Source organism: Elephantulus edwardii, unplaced genomic scaffold (genome assembly GCF_000299155.1).
Source record: "Elephantulus edwardii isolate Elephantulus edwardi_28Jun2011 unplaced genomic scaffold, EleEdw1.0 scaffold00412, whole genome shotgun sequence".
In the NCBI taxonomy this organism is placed as follows: domain Eukaryota; kingdom Metazoa; phylum Chordata; class Mammalia; order Macroscelidea; family Macroscelididae; genus Elephantulus; species Elephantulus edwardii.
In genome coordinates, this window is record NW_006400162.1 from 330,187 (window position 1) to 353,394 (window position 23,208).

At 37.7% G+C, this 23,208-nt stretch overlaps 1 protein-coding gene across 4 annotated transcripts in view; it reads right to left on the reverse strand.

The window, feature by feature from the left end:
* Positions 1-23,208, reverse strand: part of RGS7 (regulator of G-protein signaling 7) — a 546,902-nt gene that overhangs the window by 298,142 nt on the left and 225,552 nt on the right. For all 4 annotated transcript variants that reach the window (XM_006902443.1, XM_006902442.1, XM_006902441.1 and 1 more), the window contains exon 2: positions 15,644-15,740. In XM_006902443.1, the coding sequence (XP_006902505.1) occupies positions 15,644-15,740 (97 nt within the window). The remainder of the gene's footprint in view (positions 1-15,643; positions 15,741-23,208) is intronic.

The following is a 23,208-nucleotide window of genomic DNA, read 5'->3' on the forward strand; positions in this document are numbered from 1 at the left end:
GGTGCGGTTGGCGCAGGATAGAGCAGGGTTTAGGGCTGTTGTGCATAGGGTCGCTATGAGTCATAAATGACTCGACGGCACATAACAACAACTACAACAAGACTATGAAAAAATAAATAAAATTGGCAAATCACAAGCAAATTTTAAAAAAAAACATAATAAGGAACTGATGGAAATAACCTGAACAACAAATTAAATGGTGCTATCATAATAAAAACATCTGACATAAAAAGTATAATATCCTAATATTACAAGGAACTAGTGGCAATAAATTGTGCTGCAATCCCAAAGACATGTGGTTTTAGGTCACCAGCTGCTCCATAGAAGGACAGGCAATTTTCTCCTATGCGATTAACTTGCCTCTGAAAGCCTTCTGTAGGGTGAGGTAGGGTCAATACCAACTCTATGATACACAACAACAAACAACATTCAACTACAAACTTGAAAACTTAACCTTCTATGGTTTCTACCTCAACTATCAAGAACAGAGATAAAACATTTGAACAAATCCACAAAATGAAAAATTTAACAGATTATAAGAATGCTCCCAGCCAGAAATGTGCTGACCCAGATGGCTTCAGTGGAAAATATCACTAAACATTTAGAGAAGAGCTGATACTAATTTTCCTTGAACTATTTCAGAACATAGAAAAAGCTGAAATATCCTGAATTTTCTCTATAAGGCAAAGTATATACCTGATACCAAAGCCAGGCAAAAACTCCAATAAGAGAGTGAATTACAGATTGACATCCCACATGAAAACAGATATAAAAGTTCTCAATTAAAGTAATAGTCAATAGAAAGCAACAGCTTATCAATAAAAATATTACATCATCATCAAGTGAGATTCATAGTAGGTATGCAAGGATGGTTCAAAATAAAAAATCAATTAGTATATTCATAATTGCTTGCTATGCATCAGAGAGCAAGAAAATGACTAAGGATGATAGAATAATCAATGCCTTTGAGCTGTGGTATTGCAGAAGAGTATTGAACATACCACGGATTGCAACGAGAACAAAGAGGCCTGTTCTGGAGAGGGTAAAATCAAGCAGCTCCTTTGAGGCCAGGATTTTAAAGCTCCATCTTACATACTTTGGGCAATGTTGCCAGGAAGGACCAGTCCTTGGAGAAGAGTACCATGACTGAAAGGGTAGAGGGACAGAGCAAGAGAGGAAGACCCTGGATGAGATGGACTCAATGACTAGGGTAATGGGATTAGAGCTATTGTACATAGGGTCACTATGAGTTACTCTGGTGGCCTAGAGGCAAGAAGCTGCACTGCAATCCCAAAGGCATGTAGTTTGAATTCACCAGCTGTTCCATAAGAAAAGGATGGGCAATCTCATCCCATTTGTTAAAGTGCCTCTGAAAACCCACTGGAGAGTCTGCTATGGGTCGTATCCAACTTGATGGTAAACAACAGCAACAACAACATGAGTCGCAGGCAACTTAATGACAACTGCAACAACCATCACAAATAATAAATATAAATATGTAATCATATCAATTAATGCAAAAAGTCCATATTCAACAACACCCTTTCCAGATAAAAATGCTCAACAAAACAGAAGTATGAGAGAAAGTCTTCAACAAACTTAACAGCATATACACATTAAACTCAAAGTAGACAGAATGAAGGCATTTCTTTTGTGAATCAAACCAGACACAGATTCCTAAGCAATATTGTATAGGAAATCCTAACTCGGGTAATAAGGCAAGAAAAGATGTAAAAGCATTTAAATAGATAAGAAGCAGCAAAATTAACTCTATTTGCACATGATATGATCCTATATATATATAATTTCAAAAAATCAGCAAGAAAAGTACTGAATCAAGTGGAATAATTCTGCAAAGTCGCAGGGAACAAGCCATAAAAGAAATTACTTGACTTACTGTGTAGTAACAAAGAACTATGAAAAGAGAAAACAACGTCATTTGTAACAGCCATCCAAAATATTTAAGTACTTTGGAATAAATCTAACCAAAACCATAAAAGAACTACATAAACAAAACTCTAAAAAAAAAAGAAACTAAGAGACTTAAATAAATTGAAGGATATACCATGTTCGTGTTTAGGAAAAACTAAAAAAAAAAAAAAAAAGGTCAGTATTACCATGGTGATCTACTAATGCAAAAAATACTAATTCAGTTCTTGTCATAACTCTTCACAAGGTAGAGAAAATATAATCACAAGTTTTATATAGAAAAGAAAGCATACTATATACACAAAGAATTACTAAAAAAAGATAAGTAAAGAAGGAGAACATACATTTCTCAATGTCAAAATACAATCATAGTTAAAAAACAATCAGCATGGTGCTGATACAGTGACAGACCCAAAGACCAATGATACAGAATTGAGAGCCTAGAAGTGAATCCACCTTCCACCTGTGGACCACTGATCTTTGACAAAAAAAAACCCCTAAACAAACCCATAAAACAAAAAGCACAGACATCCATTAAAATGGGAAAAGACAGTCTCTTTACCTAATAATGCTAACAAAACTATTTGAATAAAATATAAACATCTATACCTTATACCAAATAAAAAACTTATGTCAAAAGGAATCAAGGGCCTAGCAGTAAGACCTGTAATTAAGGTCATCAAATAAAACTTGAGAGAAACTTAGAAGCCTTAATATATGGTGTAAATATACAATGAAATAGAACTAAAAGGACAAAAATAGCAAAGGATAACTTAGATGATTGGAACCTTCTTAAAAACAGAATCCTATGTGTCTCAAAAGACTTCTAAAGGATTAAAAGTGAAAGAGACTCCAGAATGGGAAGAAATATTTGGCAGTAGTTTAGCAGACAAGGGTCCCATCTATAAAATGTAGAGAAAAAGATAACTCAATTTAAAAAAAAAACAGGCAAAGTTCCACAAAACTGTAAACAATAAATGCTGGGAAGAGTGTGGCATCTTTGCCAATGCCTTCATTGCAGTTTGAATGTCTTCCTCCATTACCACTGACTTTATCATATGCTACTTCCTGAAATGCTTTGGTGTTGACCAATTCTTTTCAGTACAGTGACTTTGTGTATGAGATTAGTCATCATTAGAATCTTGTCCAAATTTATTTTGAAGTTGACAATCTCCATTTCAAAATGTTCCTTGAAACATTCAAGGTCATCATGAGATAATGCTGAATGCCTGGCAGCCTACCTGAGGGATTCCACCACGAGGTCATGAAATAGCAAGGATTCACAAATGTTGACAAGAATGAAATGCAGCCAGTTAAGGTGATTTCACTTATGCCTCTAATCACACAGCTAGCATGAAATTACTTCCCTCACCATGCAATATGCTCATCTTTCCCTAAAACTTCATTTTATGATATCTTTATAATAACTGCCTATTTTCATTAAATATGTTTGGGGTTCTTTTTTTACTGTAGTGAAAAAAAAAACAGGCTACAAAACATCAAGTAGCAACAATTTGTACATTTATAGTTGAATGAAATTGATTACATCGTTGTGCAAAATTTTTAATCCTTTTCCAAATCATTTCATCACCATTAACATAATGTCATTATCTCCTAAGCAAAAGCTCCCTCTGCTTCTCTCTATCATATTTCTGGTAAACACTAACAAACTTTGGGTTCTATACATTCACTTATCTTTGTGTGATTATACAATATTTGAATTTATTTATGTCAGCATGTTCTCAAGGTTTATCAATGTTGTGACATGTGTTAGGACCTTATCTGTCTTTATTGAATATATCTATATGTACACTGTATTTTACTTCTTCATGTTTCTATTGTTGGACAATTCTGCTGTTCTCAACTTTTGGCTGCAACAGATCTTAGTGTACAGGTTTCTGTTTGCATCCTTGCCTTTATTTCTTGTGCTTACATACCAGGCTGACATTCCTGGAACATATGGTAGATCTATGTTCAACTTTTTAGGAATTTCCAAATTGTTTTCCATAGTGGCTTTACCATTTTGCATTGCCACCAGCAATGGATGAGAGTTCCAGTTTCTCCACAACCATGACAACACCTGCTGTTTTCTTCATTATTGTTATTATTATTACCATTCTAATGCAAGAGTGGTATCTTCTTGTGGTTTCGATTCACATCTTCCAAATAGGCGATGAATATTTTCCAAATGAATATCTTTTCATGGGATTATCAGCTATTTGAAAACCTGCTTGGTGAGATGCATGTTCAAGTCCTTTACTCACTTCTTAAATTGCAATTTTTGTCCCAAATATTGTTAGGTGCTATCAGGTTGCCTGTGACTCAAAGTGACCCTATGCACAATCGCTCTGAACCCTGCCCTAATATGAGCCAGTCTCACTGTCTCTAAAACACCTACCTCATTACCCCACTCACTGTGTCAATTCATCTTATTCATGGTCTCTTTCACACTGTCCCTCCACTCTTCCAAGCATGAAGTCCTCATCCAAGGACTGGTCCCTCTTGGCAACACTGCCCAAAGTATGTCAGACAGAGCTTCATAATCCTTGCCTCTAAGGAGAAACTTGATTTCACTCTCTCTAGGGAAGACCTGTTTGTTCTCTTGGCAGTCCATGATATGTTCAATACTCTTCTCCAGAACCACAACTCAAACTCTTCTTCTGTTATCCTTAGTTACCATCCAGCTCTTTGATGCATAGCAAATAATTGTGAAGACCATGGCCTGGGCCAGGTGTACCTTAATTTCTAGACTGACACTGTTTCTCTTCAAAACTCAGGAGAGGTCCCTGACAACAGATTTTCCTAGTGAAATTCTTCTTTTGATTTCCTGACTGCTGGTGCCAAGAGTGTTGACTGTATATCTAAGCAAGCTGAAATTGCTAACAATCTCAATTTTTTTTCTCCATCTATCATGGTGCTGTCAATTGACCCAGTGGTGTAAATTATTGTTTTCTTTTTTTAAAAATTATTGTTTTCTTGATGTTGAGCTTCAACACATATTGGAAACTATAATCCTTGTCTTTCTGCAGTAAACATTTCAGGTCCTCCTCAGTTTTAACGAGAAAGGCTGTGTCATCACTGTAACACAGGTCACTGATGAATCTTCATCCAATCATGATGCCATATTCCTCCTCATAAAGTTCAGCCTCCTGAATAATCTGTCCCACATAAAGATTGAAAATGTAAGATCTTAAACTTTGCCATCCAATCTGTAGATTATCATTTCTCTTTGTTGATTTTAATCTATGATCTTTTTAAATGGTAAAGTCTATAATTGTGGAAATATGTTCAAGTTGTAAATGTGGCTTTAATATTTATTTCAAATTCCACTGACCTTGTTCTTTCTAGGCCTAAACTATTTGTTTCAGAAACACTTATTAATCTAAAAGGTTCATATTTTGTATTTCAGGTTGAGCCTCTTGCAGGTTCAATTGATTTCTTGCCTCCATATTTCACTCACTACTTCAACGTTTTTTACTTTTCCTTCTGCTCTGAACTTCCACAAACATCAACAAGTCAGTATTTAATGATACACAGCCTTACATTTATTCCTAATTATTTCAAATGTAAAATTTATGTCTGACATTTTATCAAAATACTTACTGATTTGATACTCTGAACAGAGAAATCTTCAAGTAGCTTTATCGACAAATTCACCATCTATTTAGCATAGGTTACAATAATTATTAACATTCAAATTACCAGCAGCATTCATGAGGTGATAATTTATTATTTATCCCAATAATATTTTTGTTTGGTATCATCAAGTCAACTATGACTCACAGTGATGGTCTCAACAACAGATGGAAACACTGCCCTATCATTTACTATCCTCTTAATCTCTGCCATTCACTGGCCAATTATTTCAAGCTCTGTGCTGACCTTGAGGGTCTTCCTCCTTTTCCCAAACACTCTACATTTCCCAGAATTATGTCTCTACCCAAGGACTCATTTCTATTGAAAACATGCTCAAAATATGTGAGAGAGACAAAGCTTCACCATTCTTGTCTCTAAGAAGCACTCTGCATGTACTTCCTCCAAGGCAGATTTATTTGTCCTTACGGTAGTCCACAGTTGTTCCTGAGTGCCACTGAGTTGGAAACAACACACAGCTTACCCTCCAGTAAGGTTTCAGAGGCTGCTTATCACATGGGAGGAAGCTCCTTATCCTTCTTCCATGAAGCAGCTGGTGGATTTGTACCTTTAGGATTGCAGAGCAGTTTCTTACCAGGAGGCCATCAGAGCTCCCTGGTAAATTCAGTAATTTTTGTCAACACCAAAATTCAAAGACATCAGTTTTGTAGTTTTTCTTCTTCACTGTCCAGTTTTCATGTGCATATGGAACAACTGAAAATGTCATACTTTGGATGGGTGCACCTTGGTCTTTAAACATACATCCTTTCTCTTTAGCACTTGAAGGAGATCCCTGACAGTATATCATGTTTTATTTTGTTTTTATTTCTTGACTGTTGATACACTGGGTGTTCACTGTGAATCCAAGTAAAATTAAATCCTGGGCAACTTCAATCATTTCTCCATTTATTTCAGTGTTGACTACTGGTCCAGTGGTGACAATTTTGGCTTTCTTGATGTTGAGATGTAATTGATAATGAAAGCTGTAGTCTTTGAATTTCAATAGTGCTTCCATTCTTTCTGCGAACAAGGTTTGTTTCATCTGCATGGCACAGGTTGTTGATAGGTTTTCCTCCAGTCCTGATGCCATATTCTTTTTCAAGTAATCAGCTTTACAGGTTATTTACTCAGCATACAAATTGAATAGGGGTGGATAAAAGTTACAATCCTGGTGCACACCCTTCCTGATTTTAAATCATGCAGTGTCTCCTTGTTCTGTTCAGACAACTGCTACTTAGATTATGTGTGTTTCTCATGAGAACAACTAAGTGTTCTGGAATTTCCATTATTTTCAATGTTAGCCAAAATTTCTTAAGATCCATGCAGTCAAGTATATATCTTTCGGGTATTTTCTCTTTTCAGCCAAGATCCATCTTATATTAGTAATGGGATCCCTTATGTCACAGCCTCTTCTGAACCAGGCTTGAATTTCTAAAGTTCCCTGCCCATGTATCATTCCAGTCATTTTTTAGAAAACTTCAAAATATTTTAATTGCATGTGGCATTAATAACTGTTAGATAATTTCCACATTCTGTTGAATCCCCTTTCTGTTTTGTTGTTTGTTTGTTTGTTTGTTTGTTTGTTTTAAACGGTTCTCTTTCAGGTAGCTGACCAGGTTGCTGTCTTACAAATTTGTTTTCACAGATGAGTGAGCCTGTTTGCTGAAACAGCTCAATTAATATTTCAGCAATTCCTAAAGCTTATTTTTTTTTCATAATCCTATGCAATTTACAGCCTCTAAAAGTTTGCTAGTGGGTCAGCTATGGGTTGTTCTGGCTTGATGGTACACAACATCACCAAGCTCTAACTCCTGGTGGCAAGAAGCTGAATGCAATCCTGAAGGTGCCTAGGTCACTGAGTCCACCAGCTCCTCCATGGGGGAAAAAATGGGCAATCTCCTCCTGCCTCTGAAAAACCAAAGGGTACACAGCACCACCCCAATAACGGTTAGATATCAAATCTAATTAGTGATCTTTGGGCATAATTTAGTGCCTATTCTTTAGACAGAATCTTCCATATAAACCAACAGCTCTTTGGGTTTTGAGCTCTGCCAAGCTTAATGACCTTCTGAGTTCTATTTGCATCCTCAAGATTCTTTGACATTAGGTTCTTTCATATGAGAATGAAGGATTCCGCATTAACTGGGAAAAATTTTGCACATTAAGAAACTTCAGTGACACAAAAGAAATAGGGTAGCTTTCAAAATTGACATTTCAAGACTTGGTATTGTAACAACAATTTTACAAATACTTACCAAATTGAATCCATGTCTGAAATTAATTCCATAGGAAAGGCCAGAATAAAACCTGGAAAACAATCTAACATTTCTTCCCTAACTCACTCTCATTTAAACAAACTCTCTAATATCAGCTGTTCTTCAATCTCAATAGATTTACATAGAGAGAGACAGAAAACAAGAGATTCACTCAAAATAATTTCCTATATGCTACTCATAAGAGAATGTCTCAAGATAAGACATTTACGAATAAACAAGTACATGAAACATTCCTTCAAAACAAAATGCCGTCAAAAACAAAATCTCACATTTATAGAGAAAATTGAACTGTTACCCTGGAAACAAGGTGAATAATAATACACCTGATAGAAATCTGACATAAAGCATGAAGATGAATAAATGAAAGAAACTAGGTAATTGGTACATAAGTACATACTGTAAAAATAAATTATACGAATGTCTCAAGTTTCTGTATTTGAGACTGTTGAAGTTTGAATATGTCAAAATTATGACTAGGATTCTGGGATAGTCAGTTATTTCTTCATCGTTCTGGAGCTTAAACAGTAAAAGGAAGAAGAGGAGAGGGGGTAAGAAAAGAAAAGAAAGGTGGGTCAACATATTTGGGTTTAGTGATAGATTTTCTGTAAGCCAAAATTGACCAGGCATGTTTACAGAAGACTTTTTTTTTTTTTTAGTTCTTTAGTCATTGAATTTGCTGTTCTTAGGAGGCGAAGTTATTCTCTCTACCAACCACACTTCCCTTTTTTCATTGCACTGAATCTTCACTACTGTTCAGATCTGTTATATAAAAATGTCATTTTATTGTGCCACTGAACCAGATCATAAAAAAACTCCCGAAAGCTTAGCAATGATAAAGTTTAACAGTGCACAAGTAATAAATGTTGGAAAGGATGTGGAGAGATAGGAACTCTTATACACCACTGGTGGGATTGTAAAATGGTACAACCATTCTGGAAGGCAGTTTGGTGTTTCTTCAAAAGGCTGAACACAGAAATTCTATATGACCCAGGTATTCCACTGCTTGGAATATACCCCGAGAGAATGACAACTGAGGCACAAACGGAAACTTGTACACCATTATTCAGCATCACAAGAATAAATGTCCAAACACAATCAAATGGATTGAAAAATTATGGTACATCCACAAAACTGAATACTATGCAGCATGCTGGAGCAATTATTTTGAAAACTACTATATAACTTGGGAGGGTCTGGACAGCAATATGCTAAGTGAACTAACTCAGTCCCATAAGGACAAATACTGTATGACACCATTACCACTGAACCGAAACCAGAGTTTGGACTAATTGAGGAATTCTGTTTTGGAACTTGGGGCAAAACATGGACTTGTATTACTTCGCCACTCTACAATTTACTTCCCTAATAAACCCCATTCTCAGTACCACAACGGTGAGTCTGTGAGTCAATAACAGAAATAAATTAATCTCTTACTATTGGTGGGATTCTAGGGGCACCATGGGGCTAGGCTATAGGCTCTTTTAAATGCTTTCTGCTATGGGGTAGTGAGAGATTGTGGTGTTCTTACTCCCTCTGGCCCTTTCAGAGATACTTTCACAACCCTGTGCAACCCTGTTCCATTTTCTACTGTTTAGATAACAACACTTGTCAACTTGATGTAATTTGTAAGTTGCTATGTTGCTGATTGCTGATTATCTAGTTTATTTCCTACTGTTCATATCCTTTTAGTTCTGCTTGATAGTGTATTTATACCATAATCAGTACCTCTACATTTGTCCTTACACTATCTGTTAGAAAATTTCTCATTTCAGGTTTAACTTTTAGGTCTTAGATATATTTTGAGTTAGTGTTTGCTGTGTACCATCGAGTTGGAACTGACCCATAGCTGACCTTCCAGCAGTTAATTCAGAGGTTGTAAATCATACGGGAGAAGATTTCCCATCTTTCTTTGTGGAGCAGCTGGTGAACTCCAACTGCATGCTGTTGGGATTGCAGTGCAGCTTCTTCTCATGTTGTTTGTTATTGTTGTTGCTATATACCATCAAGTTGGAACCGACCCATAGCTGACCCTCCAGCAGGTTTTCAGAGGCAGTTAATCACATGGGAAGAGACCTCCCATTTTCCCACAGAGCAGTTAGCGGGTTTTAACAGCATACCTTCGGGACTGCAGCACAACTTCTTGCCATTAAGCTGCCAGAGCTCCTCTTGCCATAGTGTGAGGTAATTAGTTCCTTATCAACAGAGTTTGTTCATGAGGCTATCTCTTCCCTACTGAATGGACTTTGACTTTTTTGTCAGATCACACTTGGGTGGATTTACCTCTGAGCTTCCAATTCTGTTCCATTAATTTATTTGTCTGTTGAACTTGTACAAAATTGTTTTGACTACTGGAACTATATAAGAAGTTCTGAGACGAGAAAACTTTGGACATTTTCATAAAGTATTCTAATCTGTGAACTTAGTATAGTTTCTTGTTTGTTTTCATTTATATCGGTTTCTTTTGGTTGTAAAAGTAAGAATGTCTGGTAAAATAGTAAGGATATTCATATTTATTGCTGTATTATTCCCAATAGCAAGGAGATGGAAGTAGCTCAACTGTCTATCAACAAACAAATGGATAGAAAAACTGTGGTACATTCACACAGTGGAATATTACACAGCACTGGAAAACAATGAACTTGTAAAACACTACACAGCAGGAGGAATCTGGAGGATATTATGCCTAATGAAATATTTCAGTAACAAAAAGGACAAATACAGTATAAGAATTTTTCACAGAGGAAGATATTTAAATGGTAAAAAGACACATGAAGAAATGCTCCAAATCACTGGCAACAAGAGAGGCGCAAATCAAAACCACATCTCACTCTAGTAACAGTGGCAAAATTTAACTGGGCCACAAGCAATAAATGGAGAGGATGTGGAGAGAAAGAACCTCTTAAACATTTTTGGTGGGATTCTAAGATGGTGTAACCATTCTGGAAGGCAGTTTGGTGCTTCCTCAAAAAGCTGAACATAGCAATTCCATATGACTCAGATATTCCACTACTTGGAATATACCCTGAGAATATGAGAACTGAGGCACAAACTGAGATTTGTACACCAGTGTTCATAGCAGCATTATTCACCATCACAAGAACATGGAAACAGCCCAAATGTCCAAACACAAATGAAAGGAGTGAGAAATTATGGTACATTCACACAATGGAATACAGCACACAGGACCAATGATTTTGTAAATTATTACCTAACTTGGGAAGGTCTGGAAAGCATTACACGGAGTGAACTAACTCAGTCCCACAAGGATAAATATTATATAAAACCATTATTGTAGAATGAGTATAAGGATCCAAGAGGGATGGGAGAGGCTGGAAGCAGAGGAATGTGGATGTGCAAGGGGAGAGGGGATTCATCATTAGACTGTACAATTTGATGAGTGGGAGGTGAGGAAAACGGAAAGAATCTGTATTGGAATTTTATAAATAAACTAGTAGAAAATATAAAAAAAAAATAAAAGATCACTGTTTTACAATAAAATAAGATTGACACAGGGGGAGGAAGAACAGGAAAACAGTGGATTGTTAATTAACACTGCACTGGAACAGATGAGAGAAGGGCTGTCTGAGAGAAATGGATTAGGCAGTTTATGTGTGAAAACAATTGGGAGCCGAAGATGCAGTAAAAAATGAAACAGGAGAGGGGGAAAGGAGGGCAAGGGAGGAAAATGTGCAGCAATGAATGAATTAAAACCCAACCATTCTGTAAACTTTAGTTAAAATAACAATTTTAAAAAAAAATTAAAAATAAATACTAAGGTCCCCATGATCCAAGCCATATTTTCATTTGTTTTGTACACATTATAAAGTTGGACAACAAATAAAAAAGTCAAAGACCTGACACTGTTGAGTTGTGGTTTTGAAACAGAGTATTGAATATGCCATGGACTGCCAAAAGAAAAAATGAATGTGTTGGAGACAGTGCAATCAGGATGCTCCTTAGAGGCAAGAATGGTAAAACCTCGTCTTACAGACTTTGTGCATATTGCTGGGAGGGGCCAGTCTTTATGAGAGGGGGAAGTCAGCATACTGTGAAAGATGGAGAGATGGTTAAAGAGAGAAAAGCCTTCAGTAAGATGGACTGACACAGTAATGTCAATAAGGGGCCTGACCATGATGCAGACTATTAGAACTGGGCAGGGGAGGATAGTTCAATCTGTTGTTCACAAGGTCACTATGAGTCCTAGGAACACTCCTTTAGGCAACTATGAACTTAGGGCCCAATAACAACAACAGAGTTCTGGTGGCCTAGTGGTAAGAAATTGGGCTGCCAACACAAAGGTGTATGGTTCAAATCCATAAGCTGCTCTGCAGCAGAAAGATGGACAATCAATTCCCACCCAATTTACTGCCTCTGAAAAGCCAATGGAGGGTCAGCTATGGTCGGTTATGACTCTACGGTACACAACAACAAAAACAGAGAGTACAGGTGGCCTATTGATAAGAAGCTGTGCTGCAATTTCAAAGGCATGAGGTTTTAATATACCAGTGGCTCCATGAGAGAAGGATCCTCTTGTGTGATTACCACTTCTGGAAACCCACTGGAGAGACATCTATGAATCAGTTTTGACTCAGTGGAAAACCATAACAAATTTTCTCTAGTGACCTTATATTGATTCTGTGGGTTTCCCTATTTTAAGTAATGATTTCTTTTTTTCTCAATCAATTCATAAAAAAAAAACAAAACCAAAATAGACTATCAAGAACCCTATGAGTCACATTATTTATCCATACACCTAGTGTTCATCAGTCCTTATGCTTTTTTCTCTCTACTCCTTCAGTTGTAACAGAATATAGGCACCCAGATTATTACTTCAAGAGTCTTAGAGTCACTCTGATGATACCCATTGAGAGGGCCCTGAATCACAGCAAAATACAGGGCAAAGCAGAACCACCCTTTAGGGCTTCTTGGCTTTAATATTATGGAAGTAGACTGCCACCTTTTTTTTCCCCTAGACAGAAGAATTTTTTTTTACAGGCCAAGATTACTGTCTATAGATGAGATATCTAGACACACACACACACACACACACACACACACACACACACTCACATACATATATACATACATATACATACATACAAACATATACACATACTGATTTATTTACAAAGCTCATATACATTGTTTTTCACACCAGATCTTTCCCATTTCCTTCACCCCTGCCTCCCTCCAGTTATCAAATTGTGTGACCCTATAATTATCATCTGCCTCCCTCCCATCCTCAGCCCTGTACTAACACCCTCCCCCTTGGATCCTCATACGCATTCTACAATAATAGTCTTACATAATATTTGTCCTTATGGAACTGAGTTAGTTCACTTAACATAACACTCTCCAGTCTCTCCCAAGTTAGGTAGTGATTTATAAAATCATTGCTCCTGCGTGCTGTGTCATATTCCATCATATGAATGTACCGTGATTTCTCAATCCATCATTTTTAGCCCATGGGGTACTGGTAGGTTTGAACCACTGCCCTTTCAGTTAGTATCTAGCACTTAACCACTGTGCTCTCGGGGCTCCTATCCTGATGGTGATAATCATTCACTATCATTCATTGCCATCAGGTTGGAACTGATGCACAGTTGACCCTCCAGTGGGTTTTCAGAGGCCGAGAATTGCACGAGAGGTGATTGTGCACAAAGCCACTGGTGGATTTGAACCACCAGAGAGGTACCACCTTTAGGTCAGCAGAATAACACCCTACCACTTGGCCACCAGAATTCCATTCAATGTTGATTGTTTCCGTTAGAAGCTGTCGAGTCTACTATGACTCATTGCAACTCTATGAACAACAAATCTGCACCCTGTCCTATCCTGGGCAATCCTCACAGTCTCTGGCACACTTGAGACCACTGCTGCCATCACTGTGTTAATCTACTTCATTGAGGATCTTCCTCTTTCATCATCCCTCTACCTTTCCATGCATGATGTTCTCTCTCCAAGGAGCAGACTCTCCTAGCAACATGCTCAAAGTATGAGAGATGAAGTTTTGTCATCCTTGCCTCCGACAAGCACTCTAGCTGTACCTTCTCCAAGACACTGATGTTGTTGTTGCTGTTAAGTGCCATTGAGTCATAGATGACTCACAGCAACCTATGAATGAAAGACCTGAACACCTGTGTAACTTTCCTCCTTCCTCCAGGTTCATAGGGTTTCCAGAGGCAAGCTATTTCAGAAGTGGATTCCACTCCAGCTTCCAAGCTTGTTTTAATCGGGGAGCTCCACCAAACACTGTCCACTGTGGGTAACTATTATCACATTTGACACATCAGTGTCACAGTGTTCAGCTTCACAGTAGCCACGAGGTACCTCTGTGCAGCAAAGGGGCAGACCAGGGCTATACCACTTAGAAGAATGTTTGGCCAACCACAGTTAAAACCAGGCCTGAGGTCCACAGATTAAAATCACCCACCTTTGGCTTGGTAGCATCACTTTCAGTCTATTAGACCAAATGAGCTGATAGCCATTCTTTAATTTCAATGCATCCTGAAAACTTTGATCATAACATTCTCCATAAAAATGTTAATGTCTCTATATTTTATTTCCCCATATATGAAATTTAAACTCTTCCGATGGCTTTCCAAGGCAATCCTCATCTTACCCCTCTTACCTTAATTCCTGTAGTGTCCTGTCTACTCACCTTGTATGCTGCAGTTGGTCACTTTCCAGTTCTACACAGATAGAAAGGACTGGTCTGAGGCCGATGTAACTCCTCATCTTTCAAATTCAGCTTAATTCTCTAAGGACTATTTCCTGACTCCTTATGGATTTCTCACCCTCCTAATGCACATATTCTTTCTGATCCCATCACCTCATGCATCTTTAACTTATTTTTCTGTTTGTCACCATTTCATACTTTTTCACTACAGTTTGAAACCAACTCCATTTTCCCTCTGAATAGAACCAGAGCTTTCTTTTCCTTTTGTTTTATTATTTCAAATGTCAAACGTGATGATGAACATACCATAGGCATTTTGTAAGTAGCTACTGGTTTCTGAATTAGAAAATCTCAATAGTGAATGGCTGAAATAGATATATGTAATTACTTTTTTAACAGGGAGCTGTGGTGGTCTAGTGGGTGAGGAGTTGTGCTGACAACTCAAAGGCAGGTGGTTTGAGTCCACTAGTTGCTTGGACAAAGAAAGATGGGCAGTCTCCTCCCAGATGATGCAAAGTCTCTGAAAATATTCTAGAAGGTCAGCTGTGAGTTGGTTCCAAATACAGCACAGCAACTGTGTGTGAGTGATTTATTTTAACAGAACAAGTAATTGGATGTTTTTATTCAAAAGAGCCTCAGTTTTTAAAAATATTGCTTTCTAACTATGCTTGTGCCTTCTGCAAGATTTTCTGCCCCTCATTAAATAAAGCTACTTGATCCTCTAAAGTGATCAAGGAAAGTGGCACCTGATCCTGTTAGACACATTCAGCATACACGGAACTATGCTAAGCCTTGCAGGTAGGCTTTTGTTGATGCTGCTGCTGCTGCTGTCCCAGTGTTGGATAACTTAAGGAGAACTTCAGGTGCATGCCCTCCAAAGTTGGCTGGGGCACATGCTACACATGGATTCTGCTCTTTTACAACTTTTCTTGGCATAAAGATAAACTGTTCCATTACCTGACATTCTGGCCAGCCACGTATGGCTAGAGGCTATATTGTAAGACAGCCCAAAACCTAAGTCAGATGTTGGATCATTTTGAATGTCTTTAGACAGTGTCCCCAGAAGAGATGAAATAGACGTTAAAGAGTTAAATACATATCAGAAATACACAGAAAGTGAACTTACCAGAGAAGACACTCGGTATCTTAGAAAGAAAGCTTTTGACCGTCCGAATGGGTATTCCATTTTTCTCATCTTGCATGCGTGCTATGACGTCTTCCATCTAAACAACAACAATATAATTAAAACCTTTCAAAAGTTAAATTAATTTTACAGAGATTTAAGATGTATATACTAACTTTGCCCAAATTAAAATAAGGAAGTATTTATGCCTTGTTAGAATTTGTTACATTAATATTTTAGGTTTGGTTTATTGGAGATAGCAAAAAACAACGTGAAAAATGGCCACTGGAAGATTAATTAAACTACTAACAGAAATCTTGTTCTTTGAACTTCGCCATTCTCCTGGTTTCACGTTCTTTGATTAAAAAGGGTGAGATAAAGAATGTTTATCTTTGAGTTTTACAGAAACCATTGTCATAGCAAAATTCACATTTCATTAATGTTCTCTCGACTATGTGCAAAGGTTAACACGCTTTCACAGCATCTGCCCGAGTTCCTGCTGAAACAAGACTGGTTTGACTGGATGTTAAACTACTAAATTACTAAAATTCTAAAACTATCCTTTGAACTACTAAACGCTTTCTGGAAAAACTATTGTTTCTCCTACTTAGGCATTTCATTTTGGAGGAGTAGGAAACCATTTGGTGGGTTAACTGCATCCAGCTTTCTCTCTTACTGGCATATTCTCTTTTGCTTTAAAATATTTCCACAACTGTAAAGGAGTAAGACTCACAAATTTAATGTGAAATTAGGTCTGAATAGTGTTCATTCAAATAATATGTAATTTTTTACATGCATATAAACCACCATCACACACACACACACACACACACACACACACTCTCTATCCATTCATAAAACCCCCCATTCGACCAATTATACGTTCCGTTAATATTTGCTGATCACCTGGTGTAGATCAGACTTACAAAAGACATTATGACTATCAACACAATTCCATTCCTTAATAATGAACACAATGGTCAAATATGGATAAGGTCTGCAGCATGGTTATCTCTGTTGCACCAATTCTAATGTCTTAATTCTTAGAATTATACTCTGGCTATATATAATGAAGGGAGTTTCGGCAGCCTAGTAGCAAGAAGCTGCACTGCAATTGCAAAGGCACGTGGTTCAAGTCTACTAGCTGCTCTGCAGAAGGATAGGCATTCTCCTCCTGTATGACTTACTGCCTCTGAAAACCCACTGAAGGCCCAACTACAAGTTGTTTCCAACTCAATGGAACATAACATCAACATGCTTACAGAAGATGTTAGCATGTGAAGAATTTGAGCAAAGGGTATCTATGAATTTCCGATTTATACAACTATTTCTGTAAGTGTAAAATCATTTCAAAATAAAAAGTTTAAAAATTCACAGGGGAAATTCCCTGTCAATGATATTAAATTTCTAGTAACACAGTTTCAGAATAGTTTTCAGCAATGATATCATGTTTATTTAGCTGAGTTATATCAGATTTATTAATATAAGAAAAAATAGGATGTACAAAGAATAGGTTTTAAAAATCACAGTAGTCCATAGCTAAAACTGAATTATCTGTTTAATATTACTTTAAAGGAGTTAGGTAAAATCTCTAAAGTTCTGCTTCCATATTTATTACACATAGAACTCCTTTTAAAGCACTCTAGAGTTGAAATGGGCTACAGAAAAGTTAAAAAGAATTGACATAGAAATGGTATGTGCATATTTAAAAATATAAATTTAGATATATATATGTATATCTAGCAATGTACACATATAAAGTTTATTGTTGCTAGTTGCTGTCGCTTAGGCTCTCAACTGTGGTAATTGTATGTTCAATGAAGAAATGTTTTCCATCCTGCACCATCTTCACCATTGATGGAGGTAGGTCCACTTTTCCTACCACCCTGTATATTCTGGGAGCCCTCCAACATAGAGAGTTTTCCTTCCAACCAGATCAACTCTCCTGCTGGGTTTTCACTGGCTGGTTTTCAGAATCAGCTCTCCAGGCCTGTGTCCCTACTCTGACTTGGTGCAGCAGCTCCACTGAAATCTGTCCGCCATGAGTGGTCCTATTACGATTTGAAACACCGATGCAGGGTGAAGTTTCCAGCACTGTAGCAACACATTAGCCAGCAAGTACAGTAAACAAATGGGTGGTCATTACATAAAATACTACACCATAAATCTGGATTCAATTACCATCAATACACCACTCATTTCTTTTCATGTGGAAGGCACCATCAACCTAATATTCCTGGTCTTTTTCTGTCTCCTAACTCAATCCACTCTAGGAAAACTTGCTGACTAGTGTACCACAAGAGTTAGGAAGGAGTAGTCAGCCTGCTGGCCCTTATACTCCTGCAAGGAGTAGGGCAGTTCAGAATCAGGATTCAGTGTTACCATATTTTGGCCACTACTCAAGATAGCTCTGTCAGCACCTAAGAGAATATTTGCCTGGACAAGTACAGACTTGGCAGAAAAGATAAAGATCCTTAATAACATAGGTTGGCACATGAGTACACATGGGCTTGAGCATGGCAGAGATTGTGAGAACAGGACAGAATCAGGTAAGGTTTTGATCTGTTGTTCATAATGTCACTATGAATCACAGACAATGCAATAGTACTTAACAGCAATAAGAATATTATATTGCAATATCAATTTCAATTTTCCATTTTGATTGTTTTCCTTCAATATGATTACACCTCAATGTCAAGAAAACAAAAATCTTCACCACTGGGTCAACATGCAACACTGTGATTGCTGGAGGAAAGCCTGAAATTGCCAATAATTCCTTCTTACTTGGATCTACAATGAACACCCTTGGTATCAGCAGTCAGGAGATCTGGAAACATACTGCATCGGGAAATGACTGCTGTTGGGATCTTTTCAAAGAAGTGAGAAGCAATGATGTCAGCTTAAAGACTAAGGTGTGCCAGAGTCAAGCCATGGTCTTTGCAATCACCTGCTATGCATCTTTGAGATGGACAACAAATAAAGATGACAGAAGAAGAACTGATGCCTTTGGGTTGTAGTGTTGGAGGATAATACAGAATATCGTTTGCAGTGACAAAAAACCAAACATAAACGTCTTGGATAAAGTATACCCAGGGTATTCACTAGAGGCAAAGAGGGTAAAGCTTCACCTCACATAGTTTGTTAAGAGAGGTTATTCTTTGGAAGGCAGCATCATGCTTCAAAAGGTAGAGAGTCAGTGAAAGAGAGGCAGACCCTCAACTAGAAGCAGTGACATGACGACTGCAGCAATGGGTTCCAGTGTGCCAGAGATGATGAGGTTGGCAAAGGGTAGGGCAGGGTTCAATTTGTTCATCATAGGGTCGCAATGAGTCATACTCAACAACACCTAACAACAACAAAAGAAAAGATATTTTCTTTTTACTGGAGACCTCTAAATGTCTCAACAATATCCGCTTACCCCATTTATTTCATGAAGATATCTCCTCTAAGCATAAAAATCATAGATACACCTCCCTGACTTTTGTTTGGTCCCTATTTTCCCTTCCCTTCCCCAGTGCAGTGTTCATAAGTGAGGAATAAACTGCTCTGCCTGGCCTGGTATTAGCTTCTAAGCCTGTGTATTATCTACTTAATGGTTTAAATCAGGCTGGATTAGACAGACACAGAAACCCCTTTGAGTCACATTTTAATCACCTCACCACCCACAGACAAGGTGCCAGATACCTACAATGTCACATCACTTCTCAGTTCATTAGATCCCAATGACCACAATTTTTGTTGTTATTAGGTGCTCTCAACTCAAGTACAACTCATAGTGACCCTATGAACAACAGATATGAACCCTGTCCCATCCTGTGCCATTCTCATTATCTGCCATATTTAAGTTGCTGCAGTCACTGACTCAATCCATCTTAAGAGGTCTTCCTCACTTTCACCGACTCTCCACCTTCCCAAGCACATGTCCCTCTCCAAGGAATAGCCTCTGCTAACAACGTGCTCTAAGTATATGAGACAAAGCTTCACCACCTTTGCCTCTAAGGAGCACCCTGGCTACAATGTGTCCAAGACACAGCTGTTTGCTCTTTTGGTAGTCCATGGGACAGTCAGTACTCTTCTCAAACACCACAGCTCAAAGGCATCAATTCTTCTGTCATCCTTCATTGCCCAGCTATCAGATGCACTACTAGAAACATAGAAACCAGCAACAAAATTTTCTAGCATGACCTCTGTTGTTACATATTCTGAAAATCTTCAATTGTTTCAAGTCATAATCTCTGTGACAGAAAAAATTTTCTGAGACTGTCTTCCTCCTTATTCAAGAGTCACTGGTACTAACTGTCCTATTAAAGATGCAAAGAGATACTGAAGTACAAACTATTCTTCGACCAGAATGCATAATTAGTCTTTCCTTTGAAATACTTTAGACGTCATTTCAATGCCTGGGATGAATTTCATTCAATTCCTGCGCAGGTTCTACAGTCTACAGTCTCCATGCAAATTATTTGCAAAGTAAAGACAGAGAAGTGCATCTTCTTTGAAGAGAACCACTCAAGAAAGGCCAGGTGACTCCCACATAATGATGAAAATCACTACCTCCAAATTTCTACTTCTCTCACACTCTAAACAATGATGGGAGTTTAATTACATTTACTTCCAGTTATATTCGCCAGGACTTTAGCACAATATTGTTACCAATTATTTTATTAAGCTAATAGCTTTAGAGAAACACTGAGTGGAAGGCAAAAGATTTGCACAAATTTAAAACATCTTGTACTCCATAGTTCTGAAAGAGAAACATCTTAATCAAAATTTCAGAGGACATTTCCCAAAGTCTTATTGTAAGCCACTGCTAAGCACAGGCTTTCAGAGAGATAAATGAAAGATAAAAGCAGCATATTGAACGGGCTTCATGCTACGTGAACACAGTCTAAAGTTATTGTGTGTAGCTTCATTTCAAATGCCAGCTATGAAAATGAGAGGAAATTATTATTAAAGTGCTTCTTGGATATCACTAGGCAATTAAGTAGTGACAGGTATTACATAATTTACACCTGCACATTTCTTTTTCCTTCAGGAAAGTCTTTCTAAAGAAGAAAAGGATCTGCATTTCCTAGTTCAGCAGGAAAAGCAGTGAAGACAAAGCAGAAGTAACCACTAATGAAAATTTATTAGCAATAATAAAGTTAAAATATACAAGCCAAATCATTTCCTGAGGCAGTAACTCAATTAACATTGCTTCTACCTGATATGACCATCTCTGTATTGCAACAAATGACAGCCAATGTCTTAACTTTCTTCAGTGAAGCTAAGTGAATTCAGGAATAAGTGAGTGATGAAGAAAAAAAATAGGATTTGTGCAAGCCCGAACACGACAGGGCAGTTTTATTTCTCCAAGTTTTCATGTTTTCCTACTTTGACAGTGTGCTGTCACATCACTTTTCAGTCACTCGGTTAGTGAAAAATACGTGGATTTTCCTCTTTTGAAAGGTTCCTGTCTTGCAGGTTAAGGCTTGTACAGGTTTTACTGTTTTACTCTGCATGTGGACACTGCCATTTTCAATCATAACCATGTCTAAAAATGGCCAACAAGTCAAGTCCACTGTGTGCTGTCAGAACCAACTCATAGATGAGATGGTTTTTAGAGGCTGGATATTGCCCTGGAAGAGACTGCCCATCTTTCTCCTGCAGAAACAACTAGTGGGTTTGAACTACATACCTTTGGGTTGGCACACAAGTCCTTACGGGGAGGTTATCAGAAGAGATTTATTCTTTCCAAAAAAATAAGTATTTGTAAATCTTATTTGAGCTCTGGTGGCCTGATGGCAAGAAGCTGTGCTGCAATCCTGAAGTTATGCAGTTTGAGGCAACCAGCTAGCTCCTCTGCAGGAGAAAGACGGGCAATCTGTTCTGATGAGATCACTTACTGCTAGGCTACAAGAAAGAGATATATCCTTTCCAAAAAAAAGTATTCTTAAATCCTATTTACAGTGGGATTTCACAGAAATGAGGAAGTTTTCTTTGTTTGTAATTTATGGATGTCATTTTTGTTTGTTTTTTTTAATTAAGTATTTTTTTTTTCATTCACTTCCATTCAAAAAATTGGATAAATGAAAGCTTTGCTCAGGGTCTTTGTTCATCTTACTTGCATTTTAACACAAGAAACAGAATACCAATCTGAATTATTAAAAAAATCAAAGAGGAAACATGTTATAAATACCTTCTCATTTTTTATATAACTCAAACAAGCAAAGCTTAGTTGCTATTGGCTTGATCCTAACTCAGTGAGCCCATGCAAGCCAGAATAATACTGTGCTCCATGGGATTTACAATGCCTATTGTTTTAAAAGCAAATTACCAAATCTTTTTTTTTTTTTCAAGTTCTTTTGGGGGCTTTTTTGAGGGGAGAGGTGTGGAATCACCAACCTACTGGTTTCTGGTGGTGTTGATGGTGGTGGTTAGCAATGACAAAACTTTTTGATTCTCTTGTAATTCAGATTTCTAAGTTTAAGGAAATGAGGTGAACTACCTTTAGGTGTCCTTTTGAACCATAGCATTTAACAAAACTGGTTTCATGAACTCACTGTCAAGTTAAAAAAAAAGATCCTGTTGTGACTGAACACTAATGAATGAAAACAAGATGAACTGTAGGATGACTTGAAGGATATCATCCATAAAGAAAAAAAAGGTGATAACAAAGAAATAGGAAGGATAAAAGACCAAAATGGATGTCAGAAGAGACTCTGAATATTGTACTAGAATACCAAGAAGTCAAAACAAAGGGAAGGAATGGTAACATTGGAGAATAGAACAGAAGATTTCAAAGGGCAGCTTATAGCAAAAGTGTGCAAAGAGCTAGAGTCAGAAAATCAAAAGAGAAGAACTCCCTTGGCAAGCTGCTAGAACTGAAGAACAAATTTAGGCCTCAAGTTAAAACACTAAAAGATGCTATGGGCAAAAACTTTAATGATCCAGAAAACGACAAAAGAAGGTAGGAAGAATACACAGAGTCACTGTACCAAAAAGAATTAGCTGAAACAGAACCATTTCAGGAAGTAGCACAGGATCAAGAAACAACTATAAGAAAGGAAGAAGCTCTGACAGAATTGGCAAAAAATAAGGTCCTGGGAGGGGTTAGGAGGGTGTGGGTGAGAAATCAGTATGTTGCTAAGTTCCATCAAGTTAGTTTTCATTCATAGCCACCCTATGAACAACAGATCAGAACCCTGGCCTGTCTTGCTCCAGCCTTATGATTTCAGATATGAATCCAATAGCCTCGTAAAAAGATTGTTGTTGTTTGTTGTTATTTGCCATCGAGTTGCTTGCAACTCATAGCGACCCTATGTACAACAGCCCTAAACCCTGCTCTATCCTCTGCCAATAGCACTGTCTCTGACACACCACCCTCCCAAGCATGATGTCCCTCTCCAAGGACCTGTCCCTCCTTACAGCATGTCCAAAGTATGTCAGACAAAGCCCCAGAATCCTCGCCTCCAAGGAGCAGCCTGGTTTAACCCTCTCCAGGTTGAATCTGTTTGTTTCCTTGGCAGTCCAGGGTACATTCAATACTCTTCTCCAGCACCACAGCTCAAAGGCATCAATTCTCTTTC